The sequence below is a fragment of the Monodon monoceros genome, unplaced genomic scaffold, assembly GCF_005190385.1.
Source record: "Monodon monoceros isolate NGI ecotype Baffin Bay Population unplaced genomic scaffold, NGI_Narwhal_1 Super_Scaffold_18, whole genome shotgun sequence".
Taxonomy (NCBI): Eukaryota; Metazoa; Chordata; class Mammalia; order Artiodactyla; family Monodontidae; genus Monodon; species Monodon monoceros.
The window spans coordinates 146,876,385-146,893,329 of record NW_021703774.1 but is presented as its reverse complement, the minus strand read 5'-3'; the positions used below and the strand labels follow the sequence as shown (position 1 = coordinate 146,893,329).

The window sequence follows — 16,945 nt, the reverse complement described above, 5'->3', positions numbered from 1 at the left end:
GCAAAATGTGGGCGTTTTATAATATTAGATGATTTCAAAGGCCCCTCCCAGCTTGAAGCTTTCAAGATAGTTCTGTGATCCTAGGGCATTTTGATGCGGTCAACCCTTCTATGAATGCTAACTGATGCTTACGTGGTTCTTCCAGGACTGCTCTGTCTGACTGGTAAGGGCACATCTATAAACAGCAGCCCTTAACACACTGCAACATGGTAAAGCCACAAGAATGAAACATGCATCTTTATGATCTTTTTTTCATTTGATCAGCACAAAGGTGCACTTTAGCTGTGCGTGAATCAGCACAAGTGACCAGATCTAACCGTGCCCCCTCCTACAGTCTTTCAGAGGCACTGATGGAAAAGCAGAGCTCCTCCAAGTTACACACGCACACACAGGATGGGTAGGCACTATCCCTGGGTGGAGCAAAAGGAAATGGGCTTTGGAGTCAGGCCCAGACTGAATGATCCCAGATCCTCCACTACCTATGAGAACTTAATTAAGGCAAGTTAATCTTTCTGAGCCTCAGTTTCCCATCGGTAAAATGGTTAAAAATAGGTTTTCCTGACAGTGTTGTATGGGTTAAGTTAGAAGTAGTGAGGGGTCCTGAGGCAGGATCATGGGATTGGTGGGAATCTCTCCCCTTCCTGAGTGAGACAGACCGCAGCTTCAAGTCCACTTCCACCAGTGTCGTTGGTCTGCCCATTGGTAGCCTCTCTGAGCCTGTTTCCACAATCAGGTCGGGACACCAGCACTCATCTCAACTCCAGGGATTGCTGGTGCTTGGCTCTTAACTAGCAAACCGTCACTTCTTTGGCTTCAACCTCACCCTGCGCCCATGCTAATCTAGCTTCCATGCCTGGCTCAGAGCAGTGGTATAAATGGAAACACCTTCTCCCGTTGAGTCCTTTGAAAACTCAACTTAAAAAGCCCATGCCCACCCCCAAGGCTTTCCTAAGCCAATGCCCTAGCCTCAGCATGACCTACCTGCTCACCAACAGAATCTTGCCTTGCCAGGGGGCATCTTCAGAGTAGCTTCCCTGGGCAAGCTCCCTGGGCTGGCATTTGCTCCCTGTCCTGGGTAAGTCTGTACCCCCTACAGCCAGGAACTGTGGCTTTTTCATCTCTAAATTTCTCATGGGAAGGGCTGACACAGTGTGGGCTCAGCAAATGTTAAGAAGCTCCACTTTCACCTTTTGGAAAGAGCACTCTGGGAAGGCAGTGCTGGGGGCAAGACTAGGGTCCAGGGTAGGGGTAGAGGGACCGGGGTGTTCCACTGGAAGTAACAGAGGACGGTGTAAAAAACATGACGTTGGAGTCAAATGATCTGGATTCAAACCTTAGTTCTACCACTTGCCAACAAAGGATGTGGGGAAGCCATTATACCTCTACTTGAGTTGTTCCCACATGTAAGCTGAGGATAACAATACCTACGTAGCACAGCATGTGGCACATACTGAGTACTTTTTATGTTCCAGATGCTGTTCTAAATGCCTTAATTAATTTAATCCCTCTACAACTCTAGGAGGTAGGTATTATTCTCATTTTATAGGCACTGTGAATGAGGAAAATGAAAGCTCAGACAAATGAAATAATTTCCTCAAGTTCACAGAGCAAGTGAGATGTTCAATAAACAGCAGCAATGACTGTTCTCAGGCAGCAGCACATGGGACACAGTCTCTGAGACCCCAAGGAATGACTAACTCCAGGCTTTCTGCTTCTGGACTAGCTCCAATCTTGTTCCCTCAACTGCAGCAAATGACACAGACCAATTGGTGTTGTAAATAGAGTTAACATAATATATTTATTTTAAGTGCCATTCATGCATATCACTTCTGGCAGCAACAATCCTAATGACACTTGGGATATTTCTTTACAGCACTAAACAGTTACAAAGAATGGGTGCCGTTCATCATAGAGGCAAAATATGAAATCGTGCAATAGCAAAACTGTAGAAACATTAAAACACTGACTGTCCAACAGCAGTACAGGGAGCAGATTGTGTCTGCACAAAAAGCCAATGCATTTTCATCACATATATACAATATAGATATGTACACATCACCCTCTGAATGAACAATATCAAAATACTCTATTCCATTTGAAATAATCCCCAGATTGATTCCCTCCCACTTCAAAGGACATCTGAGAGACATGTATTTACAAGAACATACATGAATACATTTACATTTCAAACACTGCCACAAATGCCAGTCGGATTACTCTCCTGGACAGAGCACCCCCTTTTGATTACATGCATTTATGATTCTTTTCCCCCAAAGTCTTCAGTCAATTTAAGCCCAAGACAGAACTTGCTCTGCACTTACAACTACCAACTGAGATGGCCACTAGAGGGATGCTCTGCACCTCACTAGGGAGCCTTGTCTGGCTGGAGCCCATGAGAAAGCCTGTCCCGGGCTCCCTGGCCACATGAATCACTAGTGTGGGATGGGTCTGGATGGAGGCTCTGCCTCCAGGGCCATTCATGGTAAGTTTAAATTCTCACAAAAATATTGATCACTGCAAATCAGTAAATGATTACCAAATGGGAAATTAGCTTCACACAATTTGTAACATCTTTATCAGCGGTTTCTACTTGAATAACTCAGTATAAGCTACTGCATTCTAACACCCAAATTGTTTAAAGTGCACACTGCTACCCATACAATTTATAGTTTCAAAACAGCTATTTTGGTATCTAGAGAACCATGACTTGAGCAGACTACTGAGAATCACCCCCTTTTTTCCAAGCTTTTACTCTGCAGGCTGCTATCTCATCTTGATTGGCTGCCTTTCCAGAATCCTCTGATTTTTACTGATCCAAGAGGCTGGAACTGAGTTTCCTTTTTCATGCCAAGCAGGATCCAAACAACAGGAATATAAAGCCCTTCCTTCCTCCCCAACCTCACCAGCCTTTACCATGGCTGGCTTCCCAGTGATTCATTCAAGGCAACACTCCACTAAAAAAAATACCCAAAGACGTTCGCAAACACTCTCACATACACACACAGAGAAACAAAGGTGTTTGTTTAGTTCAAGTAGAGATTACTCAACCACAGAATCAGTAAGGGTAATTAAAGTGACTTAATAAGCATGGCTGATAGAGACTAGAGATGCTAAAAAGCAACCAGTGAGCAGTTAGTACTCCTTAATTTGATGGAACATCGTTTCCCCATCAGAACTGAAAAATTCTGCTTTTTTTTTCTGGTCTAAAGAACCAATTCAAAATCTATTCATTAAAAAAAGAAATCTCATTTCTCTTAGTTTCATTACAAAACTAAGACAATCAATCCATGCAAAGTAACTGTGAAATAAAACAAAACAAAAAACAAACAACTAATAAAAACCCCTAAGAGGCAGGCTGCATTTCAAAGAAAGGAACCAAACGTCATGCATACACAGACACACAGGACAACAGAAACAGCAGGCCACTCAACAGTAACTGCACTGAAAACTGAGGCAAATAAAATCCATGTGTGGCTCTACCCTCCTTTCAGTGCTTCCTAAATGGAAAGAGAATGAGGGGGAAACTTGCTATACAAACACTGCCCTGCTGTCCCGTTGCCCAAATGAACTCTGATTCAAATTCCAGAAAATCCTACTTAGCAAATAAGTCTCAATTAGCAGGAATGCAAAGACAGAGAATATACTCACATGGCAGGAGTAATGATAAAGAGAATGACACAATCTCTCTCTGATTGTCTTGTCTGTAAACTCTTACCAAGAAAAATAATTCTGTGCTTTCAGACACTGCATTTCTCCTTAATGAACCCAAGAGGAGTTGAGCATTCACAGAAGATAGCAATAAATATTAAAATAACACTTTTGAATAATAAATACATAAGTGAATGTGGAGACATTGATTTGTTTCAAAAGCCAAGCAGTGCCCAGCTTCTAATCAAACACACTGAATACTGGCATACAATGCAGACTTAGAAAAACAGATGCTGACACGGTGCAACATGAACTCTAGAATCCCCCAGGCATCAAAAAAACATTGGTCAGTCCTTCATGCTGCTCAGGAACAACATGCCCCTTTGGACTGTTCGGAGAGTATCAAACTCTGGGTTCTCTGGCTTACTGAGTAGAACTCAATACTCACATTTCCGAAAAAGATTAAATAAGGGGAACTGGGCTTTGAAAAAATCTATTTCCTTTCAGTTGCCTACATCAGTTAAAAGCATCCTGCCGAAAATAGCCTAACAAGGAATAAAAACTCACAGTAACTTTTCTTTTCAAGACATAATAATCCAATTAGAAAAAATTGAAGCCTTTCAATAATTTTTGTACATGTATTTACACATATGCATCTATAAACTGCTTGCAGCAAAATAGGCTCTGTCTGAAAAATCAGTCTGGCACTTGTGGTCAACATCAAACTGACACAAATATGCAAAAGCTGTTCAAATCACACAACAATTAGGAGCTACATAGGGCAGCTGGCAGGGAGACAAACATGTAATACTTGTCTGGGTCAGATAAAAGCAGTAAGTTATCCAGCTAAAATCTTTTTGATTGTCTTCAAAAAAAATTTCAATAACATTGGTAAAATGATTAGAAACTTTGTTTTCTCAACTGGATTCTCTCAAACCTTTCCCTTCACTGCACAGAAAGGACTAACGCTCGGGTCTGTCTGGTGCCTTGAGAAACAAGCTCTACACAATTGAATCCCAATCAAAGTCATCCTGGATGTCATCTGGAGGCAGAGAGCGCCGCATCTGGAAGGCTTGGGAAGGCATCATGTGCTGCTGGTTCATGGCTCCGTGATGGCCTGGAAGGAAGGAGGCAATGTCAGCAGTGAGAGGATAAAGGAAGAAAGAAACACACACGCTGAACACTTCCTATGTGTGCCAGGAACTCGGCACATATGCTCTCACTTACCCACCCAGAAGCCTCTACAAGGTGGCTCTTATGATCCTCATGTTACAGGTATTCTGCACCCCACCCCTTTGAAACAGGGAGTTCACCCGCTCCTGAGGCAGCCTCCTTCCCTGTCGGGGCAGCTAAAGCCTTTTTCAATATTAAACTCCAAGTACCAACCCCAACACACCACACCCCAAATTACCTGCAATTGTTGTTCCTGGAGTGCTGAGTGCCTGCGGGATGTGAGGATAACCAGGGGGAGGCATCACTGAAGGAGCGAGATTTTGCCTGGAGTCTATGTACAAATTTCCTAATCAGGTTGTGAAGAAGACAGAAGGAAAACACAGTACCATAAGTAAAGCAAATCAAACATAAAAATCTTAATAGAATTGTTACCTAAAACTAAATTAAGCTGGTAAAGTGAGGAAGGAAAGGGAAGGAAAGATCACTCCTTTTAGATGCTAAAACTCTGCCAAAGGTGGTGCTGGATTTTCAAACACGGTGCCAGGCCGGGTGTGAGTACACTGGTACTAATTCTGGCACTGCCTCTAACTCTCTGGAAGCTCGTAGGTAAGTTATGTCTGTTGTCGTTACATACCTCATTATAGTGCAAAAGCATTTTCATATCCCATTACTTCATCTGAGTCTCCCCCTAGACCCACAATGAAGGCAAGACAGGGATTACCCCCATTTTATGGATGAGGCAACAGAGGCTCAGAAGGCTGAGGAGACTTGCCCAAAGACACATCAGTTTGACAGGGCCTAGGGCTAGAATTCAGTTCTCCTAACTCATGGGCTCTTTCCAGTAATGGTTGTCTCTATTGCCCTGATTTTCTCATCCTTAAAGCAGACCTAAGTGTGCCCTAGCTGATTAACAAAGTGACTGGAGGCACAAAGTGACAGGAAAGATTTGCATAAAGTAAAAGAGCTATATCAAAGGTGATTAAAAACATATTATTTAGAAGATGTGTAGATGGGAAACACAGATCTCATTTAAATAGCATTTCAGAAGGTTCTTAAGTTAATATGCTTTCACTGACAGCAGCCATCAAGTATAATAGCTCCAGAATGTCAATTACATTGCATCCTAATGCAAAATAGAAAGGGAGGGGAGGAAACATCATGCAACCTCCCACAATAACTCCTGGGGAAGAACCACCATAACACTGGTTTATATTATATGAAACACCCAGAATTCTGGAAAGGCTATTTCCCTAAGGTATTCTAGTGTTTCACACAAACTATACTTGCATTCTAGGAATGCTGTAATCAAACTAGAAAACAGCAATCATTTTCCCAGAGGAAACTAGAAAGGGAAGAAAAATCTTCGTTTTATATTCATGGTAGGGCACACTATATTTGGCTGCTCACAAGTTTCCACCTGCCACTGGAAAGTCAGACTGTCCAAATTTGAGACAGCCTCAGAGATAATCTAATCCAGCCCTACTTCTGTTCATGTAGGTGAGGAAATGAGACGAGAGAAAATGAAAAAGAACCAGGAACAGAACCCAAGAGTTCTGACTTCCAGCCACTGCCTCCCAAGATAACATGCCTTTTTAGAGTAAAGTTTATAGTCAGAACTGATCTCTCTGACCAATTTACCATACTGAAGATTTAGGAAGAAAAGAAGAGAAAAGTTATACTAATAAAAGTTATACTAAGTTACAGCTCTAGTATATTTGTGCAGGAGAAAAAATGTGATCGGCCTTCACGTTCGTGGCTGATGTACCTTTTAAAGGTTGCATCCGGCTAGAGGGGCTGCCCTCCTCTGAGTAATATGGTCATTCACTTACGAACAACATCCCAGCCTCCATCCTGCAAAATCTTAGCTCTCTTTCTACTTATCCTTAACAACTCAAGTCATAAGACAAAACTTAATTTTTATTGGAGATTAATCTGTTTATATATTTTTTTTTCATTTCTCTTTTTTTTGGCTTAGTAATTCTTACCTTAAAGGAGGAGACAGGTGAGAATTAGAGAATTATGGAAATAAACAAGATTATGGGAATAAATACACACCCATATTAAACAAATGGCCTTAACTTTCTGAAACTTGTCACATTCATAAGATTTTATTTTCATATAGAGATTCTCATTACTCCTCATTTTTTCCCCATGTTCTCATTACAGATTGAACAGTGAGAGTCTACTTGGACTTTTTAAGCAAGAAATTAACTTATAATGCAGTTTCAAAGATGTCTGAGATCCTATAACATTCAGAATGTAGTTATGAGAATTTATAAATCTATACTGTGCTGTACACCTAAAACTAATATTGCAAATCAACTATACTTCAATAAAAATCTAATCACACAACATATTTCTTGAAAGTAGACTGTTGTTGAATGACCATTCATTCATTCAAGAAGTATTTGTGCTAGGCACAGCTCTACACACTAGAAATACATAAATAAAGAAACAAACTCCCTGTCTTTTTGGAGCTGGTTCTCAGGGGATTGGGAGGGGTGAAGACGGGAGGGAGGAAAATAAAGTAAATTATATAGTATGTTATACACGCTACAGAGAAAAATAAAGCAGGGAGAGGGGAAAAGGAGTGCTGAGTAGGTGCCATTTAAGTAGGATGGTCAGGGAAGGTATCACTGTAGTAGGTGCTTTTTTAGGGAAAAACTTGGGTCATGTGTCTATCTGGGGAAGCTCACTCAAGATAGAGGAAAGAGCAAGTACAAAGGCCCTGAGGTAGGGGGAGGGGAGGGGAAGGGAAAAAGAGACAAGGTCAGAGAGTAATGGGGGACCAGACTGTGTAGGGCCATATAGGCCACAGTAAGGTCTTTGGTTTTTACTGAGAAAAATGGACACTAATAAAGGGTTTTGAGCAGAGAAATGATCAGACTTCTCTGTCATATAGAATCCCACTTATCCTGCAAAGTCCAGCTGAAATGTGTCATCTTGTATGAAGCTTTTCTTTCTCCCTAGGACAAGTAAGCCCCTTTCTCTTATTCCCATTGCCCTATGGTAGAAATGTAGTCCTCATAATACTGTATTTGATAGACTTGTCTCACCTATCAGGCTGTGAGCTCCTTGAAATTAGGGATTATTCTAGAGTCACCTCATTATTCCTAGTCCCCACTATGTAGTCAGGCACAGGAAAGGTGTAAATAAATGTTTGCTGAATTAATGCACTTCTACTTGTATTTAATGACCTTTAAGCAGAGCATCAAATTAAGAACAGCACAACTAGAGGACTTAAACATTACTGGAGGATTTAAACATTTTGGGCAAGACAAATTGTAAATACAGGTAAAATGATTTAGGAAGAAGAGGGAATACACTGTGCACTACAACATCTTTCTCTCCTTCCCCCTTCCACACTAACACATTACAACACTAGTTTCTGGCATCTCTAAGGAGGCCAAAGAGGTGTTCACCAAAAGGGGAGTCTTGAAGACAGACGGCACAGGGAAAGTTTGAAGGATATGGAAAGGCTGTATTCTGGGAGTCAAGACCTATATCTAAATGAACTTTGTAATTTCAAGCAAGTCACTTTCTCTCTTTGGATCAGTTTCCTTACCTGTTAAATAAAAGGATAACAGCTTTAACAGCTCTCTGAAGTCCCCTCTTACACTACATTTCTAAGAAAATGTGGTAAAGATTTATTGGGTGGTAGAGATAAGAGAAATGAGATATCTGAATAAATGTGAAAGACAGGGATGCAAGAAAGAGAATAAAAGAATGACAGAAAGTGGCTAGGACTTAAAACAAAAGGAAGCAGGCTGGCATGTAAAAAACCTGAACATGGGACTTCCCTGGTGGTGCAGTGATTAAGAATCTGCTTGCCAATGCAGGGGACATGGGTTCAAGCCCTGGTCTGGGAAGATCCCACATGCAGAGGAGTAACCAAGCCTGTGCGCCACAGCTACTGAGCCTGCGCTCTACAGCCCGTGAGCCACAACTACTGAGCCCACGTGCCAAAACTACTGAAGCCCACGTGCCCAGAGCCTGTGCTCTGCAACAAGAGAAGCCACCGCAATGAGAAGCCCAAGCACTGCAACGAAGAGTAGCCCCCGCTCACTGCAACTAGAAAAAGCCAGTATGCAGCAACAAAGATCCAATGCAGCCAAAAATTTTAGTTAAAAACAAACAAACAAAAAAAAACCCTGAATGTTTGTGAAAAGACATCAGCAGGCATGAGGTGATAGATACTTAACACCAGAGCTGATCACACAAAGTGATGACAAAGGTCAACATGGCTTGGCAGGCCAGGGCTCGCTAAAGTTCTTTTGACTCAGAAGGAAAAGACTAAAGGGGAAGGAAATTGGGAGACAAACACTGAGGGAAAACTACAGGTCTTCTGCATCTGATAGGCTATGAATGGAGTAGCACTGAGAATCAAGGAGGAGCTGGGGGGACCCTAGAGGGAAAGGAAGTGCTGGCAATAAAAGGGAAAGATGGCAGAAAAAATTAAGAGAATCATAAAAACCAGAACCAAATAATCAAGGTCAAGGATCAAGCAGAGATGACTACAGAAGTCTACTAACAAAGGGCTTTAGGGAAATAACCCAGGATCTCAGTCTAGAGAGAATCTAGAAGAGATGCCTGGCCACTCTGACAGAGGACAGCAGCAGATGGAAAGTGCTTTTTCCATGACCAAGAGTACCCAGTTCCAAAACCAAAAGGTACTTTTGGACCTTTCTTAGAGGTTTTTAGGCCACAAAATTGAAGAAAGTCTTGTTTCATCCTACAGCTTTGAAATTGCAGAAAGGGGAGCTACTGGCAAGCATGTACAATGGCCTTCTGAAATGGCCTTCTCTTAAGACTGACCCACATCTTCTTCTACCTGTCTTTCCTAGAATTCCCTGATCTGAAGGCAACAATCTGAGCAACACAGGGGCTCACCCCCAAACACACATGCATACTGATGTACATATAAACTACTCAAATTCACTTAGTACTTTTAAGGTTGACTGAAATGGTTTAAGGTGATTTGGAAAAGAGAATGTGGCAGCACTTAGAAGGGACAATTTTTGTTGAACAGGGAAAGAAAGGAAGAGAGGAGAACCAAGAAACAATGGACAAAGTATGGTACACCTGGTCTAGGACTTCAAGCAAGCTAGACAAGTGAGTGATGTATCCTGAAAGGGGCAAGTTATAGGCTTAGAACCTATCAAAGGACCAAAGATAAGCTGTCCACATAGAAGAATAGATTAAAAAGATGGAATGGAAGAAGACAAATAAGTAAAAATACATGCCAAATCATAAAGATCTTGATACTTAAACATGAAGATAGGGAGAATTCTGGGAAGACGGTGGAACAGGAATCTAGATAAAATTGCATGGGTAAAATCTAACATAACTAGTTTGCAACTCTGGACTCTCTAAAGAAGGTTCACAACTTGCAGAAGAAGGCTTGGTTGGCAAATTGCAGTTAATTTTGGTGAATTTCAGCTCTTAGCACAGATACAGCTACCTATCCCCTCACTCCTACCCCCATGGCAAGCAGCTGGAACAGCTTATACAAACCCTACAGGAGCCAGTGTGGGCAAAAAGGGTACTGTCCACCAAATACTGGGGATCTGTGCTCTGATCACTGATTGTTGCTTCTGATTACAGAGTTGCAGACAAAAAGGAGGGTGGCCATTATTGCTGCATCTCCTCTCCTCTGGCTGAACTGATTTCCAGGAGATTTAAAGGGCTGCTGCCCCCTTTCCCCTCTTTCTTTTCTTTCTTCCCCTCTTTCTTTTCTTTCTTCCCCTCTGGGAACCAGACATTAAAGACTAGAATACTGAAAAACAACTGCATATGCAGGGAAAGTTAGAAAGTGACCACCCATGCCAAAAAAAAAAAAGCGCAGGCTCAGAGAAAACCTGAAAAGATCTTAAGTTTAAACCTTAAGTTGATCCTCAGCACAAGGACAGCCTGTAACAATCAAAAAAAAAACAAAAACAGTAACAAAATCCTGCAAACCCTTGGGAAGAGGAAGAATCTGATTTCCACAGGTATCACATTAATAGATTCAAGTGTATAGTTTTCAACAACAACAACAAAAAAATCACAAGGCATAAAAATAAACAGGAAAGTATGGCCCATTCAAAGCAAAAACAAATCCACAGAAACTGTCCTTGAAAAAAACCCTAATGGCAGATCTACTACACAAAGATTTTAAAATAACTTTACAGATGTTCAAAGACTAAAGGAAGATGTGGAGAAAATTAAGAAAGCAATGCATAAACACAATGAAATATCAACAAAGAGACAGAAAACATAAAAAGAAACCAAAAAGAAATTCTGGAACTGAAAAGTACAATAACTGAAATTAAAAATTCACCTAAGGGACTCAAAGAAGAGAAGGCAGAAGAAAGAATCAGCAAATGTGAAGATAGGATAGGACAATGGAAATTATCAAGGCTGATTAACAGAAAGAAAAAAGACTGAAGAAAAGCAAACAGAGACAAAGGGACCTATCAAGCAGACCAATTATGCATTGTGGGAGTCCTAGGAGAAGAGAGAGAAGAGGGGGCCGAAAGAATATCTGAAGAAATAAGAGCTGAAGACTTCCCAAATTTGATGAAACACAGGAATATAAACATCCAAGAAGCTCAGCGAACTCCAGGTAAGATGAAGTCAAAGGGACCCACACCAAGACAGATTATCATCACATTTTCAAAAGCCAAAGATACAGAGAGAATCCTGAAAGCAGCAAGAGAGAAGTGACTTGTCACATATAAGGGATCCTCAATAAGACTATAAGCAGATTTCTCATCAGAAATTTTACAGGCCAGAGGTAGTGGGCCAATCTATCCAAAGTGCTAAAAGAAAAGTGTCAACAAAGAATCCTATACTGGTAAAAGTGTCCTTTCAAGAGTGAGAGAGAAATTAAGACATTCCCAGATAAATAAAAGCTAAGAGAGTTTGTTACTGTTAGACCTGCCCCGGAAGATAATGCTCAAGAGAGTCCTGCAGGAAGAAATGAAAGGACACTACACAGTAACACAAAGCCGTATGAAAAAAGTAAAGATCTCAATGAAGGTAAATACATGGGTAATTATAGAGACAGCATTAGCATAACAATGATTTTTAACTCCACTTTTTGTTCTATACATGATTTAAGAGGCTAAAATGTTTTCTAAAAACTATTAGTATAAAAGCTCATATTATTGTAACTTTGGCTTGTAACTTCACATATTGTTGTCTACATGATTTAAGAGATTTAATGCATTTGAAATAATTATTAGTATATGTTTTGGGCCACACAATGTAGAAAAATGTAATTTTGAGACATCAACAACCAAAAGAGGTGGAGGTGGAGCCGAAAAGGAGCAGAGTTTTTGCATGTTATAGAAGTTACATTGGTATAAATTCAAATTAGAGTGTAGTAAGTTTAGGATGTTAAATGCAATCCCCAAGGTAACCACAAAGAGCTACAGAACATACACAAGAAGAAATGAGAAAGGAATTTCAACATTTCACTACAAAAAATCAACTAAACACAAACGAAGACAGTAATGCAAGAAATAAGGGACAAAAAAGCTATAAGCCACAGCAAAGAAATAGCAAAACACAGAATTCACTCCTTACCAGTAATTCTTTTAAATATAAATGGATTAAACCCTCCAATCAAAAGACAGAATTGGCAGAAGTGGATAAGAACACATGATCCAACCATATGCTGACTATAGAAGACTCACTTTGTGATCCAAAGACACAAACAGATTGAAAGTGAAAGGATGAAAAAAGATATTCCATGCAAATAGTAACCAAAGGAGAACAGGGATTGTCATACTAATATCAGACAAAATAGACTTTAAATCAAAAAATGTTACAAGAGATGTCTTGTGAAGTCCTACTTCTCATAAAGAAGGACATTATATATCAACAAAAGGTGCAATACAGCAAGAAGACAGAACAATTACAAACATTTATGCACCTAATAATATACTGCAAAACATATGAAGCAAAAACTGACAGAACTGAAAGGAGAAATAAACAGCTCTACAATTACAGTTGGAGACTTAAATACCCATTATCTCAATAATGGATAGAATAACCAGACAGAAGATAAGCAAATAGAGGATTTAACACAATAAATCAACCCGATCTAACAGGCATATATAGAACATTCTACCCAACAACAACAGCATACACATTCTTCTCAAGTGCACATGGGACATTTTCCAGAACAGACCATATGTTAGGCTACAAATCAAGTCTCAATAGATTTTAAGTGATAGGTACCATACAAAGTATCTTCTCTGACCACAGCAGGATGAAGTTAGAAATCAAAAACAGAAGTAAAAATGGAAAATTATCAGATTTGTGGAAATTAAACAACACACACTTAACCAATGGATTAAAGAAGAAATTACAAGGGGAATTAGAACATACTTAGAGATGAAGGAAAACAAAAATACAACATACCAAAGCTTACAGGAAACAGCAAAAGCAGTGTTAAGGGGGAAATTTATAGCTATAAAGACTTACATTAAAAAACAGACCTAAAAAAGAAGAAACCAAACCCAAAGCTAACAGAAAGGAAGAAATAATAAAGATTAGAGCAGAGATAAATGAAACAGAGAACATAAAAACATTAGAGAAAAATCTTTAACACCAAAAGTTGGTTCTTTGAAAAAAAATCAACAAAGTTGACAAACCTTTAACTAAATGGACTAAGAAAAAAAGGACTCAAATTACTAAAATGAGAATTTAAAGTGGTGACATTACTATTGATTCTACAGAAATAAAAAGGATAAGAGAGTTCTTTGAACAACTGTATACCAACTGGACAACTTAGATGAAACAGACAAATTCCTAGAAACACAAAATCAACAAAGACTGAATCATGAAGAAAGACAAAAATCTGAATAGACCTATAATGAGTAAGAAGATTGAATACTTAATCAAAAATTTCCTGTACAAAGAAAATCCCTGGATCTGATGGCTTCACGGGTGAATTCTACCAAACATTTAAAGAAGAACTAAAACTACAGACCAATATCCCTTATGAACCTTGATGCAAAAATTCTCAAGACAATAGCAAAATGAACTCAATAACATGATAGAAGGATTATGCACACCATGCATGACCAAGTGAGATTTATTCCTGGAATACAAGAACAGTTCAACATATGAAAACTGACCAGTGCAATATACCACATTAACATAATGCAGGGGATAAAAACCCACATGATCATCTCAACTGACACAGAAAAAGTATTTGACAAAAGTCAACACCTTTCATGATAAAAACACTCAACAAATTAGGAATAGAAGGAAACTACTTCAACATAACAAAAGCCATGTATGAAAATCCCATAGTGAACATCATATTCAGTGGTGAAAGACTGAAAGCTTTTCCTCTAAGATCAGGAACAAAGCAAAGATGTCCACTTTCACCACTTCTATTCAACACAGTACTGGAAGTCCTAGCCAGAGCAATTAGGCAAGAAAGAGAAACAAAAGGCATCCAAACTAAAAAGGGAGAAGTAAATTTATCTCTGTTCACAGATATAACCTCATACATAAAAATCCCTAAAGATTACACACAGAAAAACTGTTAGAATAAATGAATTCAGCAAAGTAGTTGGATACAAAGTCAACATGCAAAATTCAGTCACATTTCTATATACAAACAATGAACAATCTGAAAAGGAAATTACAAAAACAATTCTATTTTTCACTGAGATCAAAAAGAATAAACTACTTAGGAATAAATTAATTACAGATGAAAAACTTGTACAATGAAAACTAAAAAACATTGCTGAAGAAATTAAAGAAGACATAAATAAATAGAAATGCATCTCATGTTCACGGACTGCAAGACAATATTGTTAAGATGTCAAAGCAATCTACAGATTCAATGTAATCCATATCAAACATCTCAATGACTTTTTTTGCAGAAATAGAAAATCCCATCCTAAAATTCATATGGAAGCTCATGGGACTGTGAATAGCCAAAACTATCCTGAAAAAGAACAGCAAAGCTGGAAGACTCACACTTCCTGATTTCAAAACTTACTACAGAGCTACTACAGTCAGTGTACTGGCATAAAGACCAATGGAAACAGAATAGAGAACCCAGCAATACACACCTATATAGTCAAAATGATTTTTGGCAAGGTGTCAACACCATTCAATGGGGAAAAGACAGTCTTTCAAGAAATGGTAATAGGAAAATTGGATATCCACACACAAAAGAAACTGGACCCTTATATAACACCATATACAAAAATTCACTCAAAATGGGTCAGACTTACATGTAAGACCTAAAACTTTAAAAACTCTTAGAAGAAAACAGAGGGCAAGAGCTTCATAACATTGAATTTCATAATGATTTCTTGGATACTATACCAAAGGCATACACAACAAAAGAAGAAAAAGAAAAAGATACTAACAACACAGTAAAAAAGAAAACAAAAGAATGGGAGAAAATATTTGCAAATCATATATCTGGTAAGGAGTTAATACCCAGAAATATAGAGAATTCCTAAAACTCAGCAGCAACAAAAACCCAATCAAGAAATGGGCGAAGCTATTAAAAAAAAAGAAAATAACAAATGTTGGTGAGGATAGAGAAAATGGAACCCTTATGACTGTTAGTGGAAATGTAAAATGGTACAGCTGCTGCGAAAAACAGTATGATGGTTCCTCAAAAAATGAAACATAGAATTACCATAGGATCTAGCAATTCCACTTGAGTATATACCAAAATAATTGAAAGCAGGGTCTTGAAAGTATCTGTACACTCATGCTCACAGCAACATTATTCACAATAGCTAAAACATGGCAGCAACCCAAGTGTTCATTAACAGATGAATGGATAAGCAAAATGTGGTATGTATTATATATACAATAACCTTAAAAATAGCCTTATACATACATTTAGCCTTAAAAATGAAGAAAATTCTAACATATGCTACAATATGGATGAACCCTGAAGACATTATGCTAAGTGACAGCCACAAAAAAGACAAACATTGTATGATTCCACTTATACGAGGTACTTAGAATAGTTAAAACTCAAGACACAAAAGGTAGAATGTTGGTTGCCACGGGCTGGTGAAGGGTTGAAATGGGTGGAGAGGTCTTGTTGAATAAGTATAGAGTATCTGCTTTACAAAAATGAAAAGAGTTACGGAGATGGATGGTGTTGATAATTGCACAACATTATGACATTATGAATGTATTTAAATACCACTGAACTGCACACTTAAGGATGATTGGGACAGTGAATTTTATGTGTATTTTACCACAATAAAAATAAAGTTTTTGAAATTTATTTTAACAGGAACCAAAAAAGAAGTGACAAAAGGAGAGAGAGAGAGAGAGAAGCTAAAGAGTTATTAAAAAAAAAAGTTTACTGGCTTAGTATCTGGCACATAGAAGGCATTCAATAAATTCAGTTAATACTAAGTACCTCCTATATATGCCAGGCATTGAATGAGGCTCTTCTATGAATATGATTTATGAAATAAGTCACCAAAATCACACAACCACTGAGATTTTCAAGTTAGGTAAGCTATTCAAGTGGAAGAAGCAAAGATGGAAGGTTTCTTTTGTATCAAAAGACACATGAAGATTTCACAAAAAGGACTAGGGATCTTGAGAACTTAGAAAAACCAAGTATATGAAATAATTTAGGATAATGACTGAAGGAAGCCACTCAGGATAGAAAAGAGAGCTTTTTAGCATCAACTCTAAAAACAAGACAATGTACAGAAAAGAAGTCAACTTGGAGATAAAGGCATCAAGAAATTCAAATGAAGAGAGAAAGAACTTGGATATTAAACACAGAATGTAAACTTGAGAAAACTGCAGGCTCTGCAATCAGAGTAAACGAGATGGCTACAAGGGTAAAAAATAAAGGAAGAAAGTGAGATGAAAAAATACAAAGCACAAATTTTGAGTTCAGAGCAAAACATAAATGAGACTACCGTTATGTATACTCTTCATACACATTCTGAACTTTAATTTTTTTTAACATTCTTAGAAGATATATAAAGATATGTTGATTTTCATTGCAAGTCTATACAAATTTAAACTGGTAACACCTCATAACTATGTTCTTATTAAAATTAAAATGTACATATCTTTAAGACATTTAATTCTTGTTTGGTAACTTGAAAGGTTAAAGTTC

At 38.5% G+C, this 16,945-nt stretch overlaps 1 protein-coding gene across 2 annotated transcripts in view; it reads right to left on the bottom strand.

Annotated features, from left to right (window-relative positions):
* Nucleotides 1-1,779: 1,779 nt before the first annotated feature.
* Nucleotides 1,780-16,945, bottom strand: part of FOXJ3 (forkhead box J3) — a 126,822-nt gene continuing 111,656 nt past the window's right edge. Inside the window, exons 11-12 of one of the 2 annotated variants that reach the window (XM_029227873.1) lie at nt 5,060-5,167; nt 1,780-4,765 (exon numbers count right to left, since the gene is read on the bottom strand). In XM_029227873.1, the coding sequence (XP_029083706.1) occupies nt 4,650-4,765; nt 5,060-5,167 (224 nt within the window). In that variant the 3' untranslated portion in view covers nt 1,780-4,649. The remainder of the gene's footprint in view (nt 4,766-5,059; nt 5,168-16,945) is intronic. The other variant, XM_029227872.1, reaches the window with a different exon arrangement.